The 4,621-nt window shown below is 33.9% G+C and overlaps 1 protein-coding gene across 1 annotated transcript; it reads right to left on the bottom strand.

Annotated features, from left to right (window-relative positions):
- Window positions 1-736: 736 nt before the first annotated feature.
- Window positions 737-3,832, bottom strand: LOC111908430 (uncharacterized). Its single transcript, XM_023904260.2, has 2 exons — window positions 3,525-3,832; window positions 737-2,945 (listed from the first exon to the last, which is right to left on the bottom strand). Exons 1-2 carry the CDS (start codon window positions 3,576-3,578, stop codon window positions 867-869), a joined length of 2,133 nt encoding a protein of 710 aa, XP_023760028.1. The 5' UTR covers window positions 3,579-3,832; the 3' UTR covers window positions 737-866.
- Window positions 3,833-4,621: the final 789 nt, after the last annotated feature.

Raw genomic sequence — 4,621 nt, 5'->3', positions numbered from 1 at the left:
AAAATAATCAAACTACAATGGTTTTTATAGACATAATTTATGTAAACAATTACGCTTTTTTATAGAATTTGGTCTTGACACGAATCTTTAGGTTTGGTCCTTTTATGTATACATACCAACTAACACTACCATTTTATATCACATCAATACTTCTATTTTCTCTCTATTACACTTGGATATTAACCTTCATAGTTTTTTCTCAGGAAAAGTTGGTGATAGTAAATGCATTTGGTTATGGAATTATTTGTGGATTGAAAACGCTCCTTGAACCTTAAATTCCCCAAAAATATGTTTTAAATACGTCCAAAAACTACTTTGTGGATTATGTTGTTTTAAAGTGACTGTAATTTATTACTTATGTTTAAAATTTTCAATTTTTCCTACATTCTAGCAACTTCATTTAGTATCATCTACTTCATCATGTATCTCGTATGTAATGTACCATAATAAGAATTTCAACCGAAACCTAAATCACTGTGGAATTCAGTTTGATTTTTTTCCGAATACATGTTCTATTATTGATTCATTTATTATAGTATTTTATCTTTACCTTATTACAACAATATTATCCAAATAAAAAGAATTATAGTTAGACAGAGTAAGTTGAAAATAAAATGTTATAATTACGTTTTTTTTCAAAGTACAATATTATTTAGAGCTCAAATAGCATGTATATGGGCCGATTTTGTTACACAAGATTACATATAATTTGCTAGTGCAAAATGGTACAAAAGAATTATAAAAAAACAATGTTATTATCATGACAATTAGGTCCATTAACATCTTTGTCAATGGACGATGGCATATCACTTCCATTCGTTTCAATAACACATAACAAATCGCGAATACAAATAACAAACATTTTGTTATTTATCTACAACCGCCAAATCTTTTCCAATTCCCGCCTCTCGAACAAGCTTTTCGGTAAAATCCGAAAGCCTCGCGGCTTCCATTCTAAGTTCCTCAAATCCCGGATCTTCAAAACCACACCTCTCAATTCCCATCGAAACATCAACATCGGAATCGGCATCGACAATTACACTCGTTGCTCGTAAAAGCTCTCGACTCATCTCCATTATCTTCTCAAGCGCACTCACCGCCGCCTCAATTTCAATTTCCGCGGCTTCCAATTCCATCTTTTCAATCGCCAATTCCCCCATCGTTCTCTCGCCAATTCTCTCTTGCGCCATCGCATAAAGCCGCCTTAATTCATCAACATCTTGACTCAATTCCCACTTCATTTCCGCCATCTCATTCTCTCGTTCATCTAACTTTTCCAAAACCGATTTAACCTTGTCTTCTTTAATCATGATCTCTCTTCGAGACCGCAAAACTTCAAATTCCCGTAACCGTAATGTGCCACGGATCACATCTAATTCCGTCTCGACACGTTTCTTTTCCCATTTGGATTCCGGTTTCACGATGGAATCATCGACTTTGTTTGTAAGCTCGAATATCCGTTCCATGACGTTTTTTGCTTCGGAATAGTCAATTCCGGTCTCGATTTTACGTCCCAAAAGCATTTTTAAATTCATGATTTCCCGATTCACTTCATCGAGGATTTCACGAGCATCGGATAGTTCCGATTCCTTCTCGTTTAACATAACCTCGAGACAAACCCGCTCGGATTTCAAACTTTGAATCTCTATTTTCGCGTCCACGAGTTCGGCTTCTTTTGACTCGAGACGATTTTGGATTTCCGAAAATTCCAAATTTCTCCGATTTAATTCGTCTTTAATTTCCAAGATTTCTTCGTTTGCTTTTCGTAACGAATCTTTTTCGGAATTTAACTGATTTTGTAACTCGTCGATTAGCTCTTTCTCGATTAACAAATCACGTTGGAATTCCTGATTCCGACCCTCGGCGAGCCGAAACATAACTCGTTCCTTTTCGACTTCCGTCTCGGCATCTTTAACACTTCTCGTGTAATCACTCAAGCTTTTCCGATGTTCCTCGAGTTCCAAAATCTCATGTTCGAGCACCGCTTGTTGGTCTTCCATCTTTTTCCGGGATAGAATCAACGATTCCCGCGACGATACCAATTCCGATCGAACATCGGAAAGTAGCATTCTCACTCTCGTTAAATCGTCAAAATATTCAACCGTCGAGGGTAATTCCGTCATTTCTTCATTCGCTACAAGCCAATCCATCGTTTGCTTCTCCAAATTTTCCTCCACAACTTTTAATTTCTCGTTTTCGGATTCGAGAAGCATCGTGGAAATCTCAAGTTCTTCGTTCTTCTCACGTATCGTTTCTTTCAATTCTTCAATCTCGACCTCTTGTTTTTTCAAAATCTCATTCGTTTCGATCAAAACCCTCGATTTTTCCATAATCTCCAATTCAAAATTCGCGGATTCTTCCGATTTTACCCTCAATTCATCAACCATGACTTTAATTTCATCTTCTTTTAATTCAAGCATCGATCTAGCCAACATCACTTCGTGATCACGTTTTTCAATTTGAAGCTTTAAATCTTCGATTTCGGTCGCTCGAGAAGCCAAATCAAGATTCGCTAAATTCAACTCATTTTCGAGTTTTTCTTGTCTCAAAAAAGCATCCGATATATTTTCTTCTCGTTTATTCAACTCATTTTTCGCGTTATTCAAATCGCGATATTCTAATGATATTTTGTTTTCTGCAGCTTCTAAATCTTCTTCTTTTTTTCTTAAAACAGTCAAGGCTGTTTGAAGATCGGATTCGAGTTTTCCAAGGTAGTGTTCTAATTCGATATCTTGAGGTGGATTTGAATTTTTATTTATTTTTTCTTCGAGTTTTTGGGTTTGAACAAATAGTCTTTCTAGAAGAATTCTTGCAGGTTCTATTGCCTCATCACCATTAATACTTTTGTTGTTAATTACCGATTTGATTATCCATGAACATGAATCACTCTTCTTTTTGCAATGGAAAGACCTTCGATTAAACCTATCAAGCCTCACAAAGCAAAGCTACAAGATACACAAAAAAAAAAAAAAAAAAAAAAAAAAAAAAAAAAAAAAACATAATAATTATTAATCCATGTATTACCTTAATCTAATGCAACCTAAAGTGATTTCAGCATTACTTTTTTTGTTTTATGTACAAGGATCTTAAACCATGTTCTTATAAATAAAACTATCTTGAATTCAAGCAATCATAATCAGCCTCCTAAAAGATCATATAAACTCAATTTTAACAAATCAAATGACATTAGAAGTAAATAAACTAGATTCAGAGCCTTCCATTTTGATAATCTGACTTCAAATAGCCCTAAAAAACCCCAAAATTCAGCCTATCTATCTATCTACACAATAAAGAATTCACATCAACAAAAAAAACCCTAATAAAATACAAAACGAAACCAATTTCAATTTCAAAACTCCACAAATTAACTCACAGTTCATATATTTCACGAAATATATAATTACATTACAATTAATCAATTCGCACGTATTGCCAATTTCTCAACAAATAACAAACAATTTATTCTGAAACGAATTTCGAAACAATACATAATTGCAATAGACACGCAAATTGAAATGATTTACCTTAGAAGAAGAGGCATTGAAACTGGCCTGTAGAGAAGGTGAAACCGCCGCCATTGTTCAACTTCCGTACACATTCGCCATTCCTTCTCTTCACAAAAAACTCTCAAAATCTCATGAATTTTCGCTCTGTGTATGTGAGTTTGTATGTGTGTGTGTGTGTGCGTGTTATCTGAGATAGAGACTTGAAGATGGAGGAAGGGATGGTGGAGGGAAACGGGAAAGGGGAAAAAGCTTATTTATAGCAGGGACGCAGTTGCTAAAGTGCGCCAGGTGTGAGTGTTATGTTTTTGTCCTGCGTGTAGCCATGAATTGCCTTCCAACGTTTATCCGCTGACTCATATGGAGAGATATGTTTTAAATTACATACACCCTTTTACTTTTAATATAATGTCAAATGGGTCCTTTTACTTTTTTGAAACATCATATGCCCCCTTGCATTTGGATGTTTAAATGCAAATTATTCAAATTTTCATAAGATCAAGAAAATCACAACCAAGAGAGAGATTTTTGTATTTTACTTCGTTTACTATTATAAATCTATTAGATGATATCTCTATCAGAAAAAGCAAACTCGTTATTTGACAATTGAAAATGGAATTTTGAAGAATTAGATGGTCATGTTTTTATAACATTGAAAAACATTGCTATTTTGTAATATTACATATACATATTTGGTCATTTATATGATTAACTCTAGAAAACAATTATTACATACCTACTTGAAAGCTAAAATATAATGTGAAATACAATCATTTGTATAGCACATAACATATATTAAATTTTCATAAAACTAATATTGCGGCAATAGTTGCCATATGTTTTTGGATAATCGTTCATGGATACTAGGGTTGTGCAAAAAACCGAACAAACCGCCCGCACCGCACCACATAATGCGGTTTAGAATTTCGCGGTGCGGTTTGCGGTTCATCATTTTATCAAACCGCACTATACGGTGTGGTTTGCGGTTTGTATTTTATAAAACTGCGGTTCAAACCGCACCGCACCGCATGTTATATATATATATATATATATATATATATATATATATATATATATATATATATATATATATATATATATATATATATATATATATA

This window comes from Lactuca sativa, chromosome 5, assembly GCF_002870075.4.
Source record: "Lactuca sativa cultivar Salinas chromosome 5, Lsat_Salinas_v11, whole genome shotgun sequence".
NCBI classification, from domain to species: domain Eukaryota; kingdom Viridiplantae; phylum Streptophyta; class Magnoliopsida; order Asterales; family Asteraceae; genus Lactuca; species Lactuca sativa.
This window is presented reverse-complemented; position numbering and strand designations above follow the sequence as displayed.

Bases quoted from the DNA above. Each gene is read 5' to 3' on its own strand.
- LOC111908430 (XM_023904260.2), bottom strand. From the start codon at position 3,578: ATGGCGGCGGTTTCACCTTCTCTACAGGCCAGTTTCAATGCCTCTTCT. The intron at 2,946-3,524 runs GTAAATCATTTC...TGTATCTTGTAG, and splicing joins TCAATGCCTCTTCTTCTAAG to CTTTGCTTTGTGAGGCTTGA.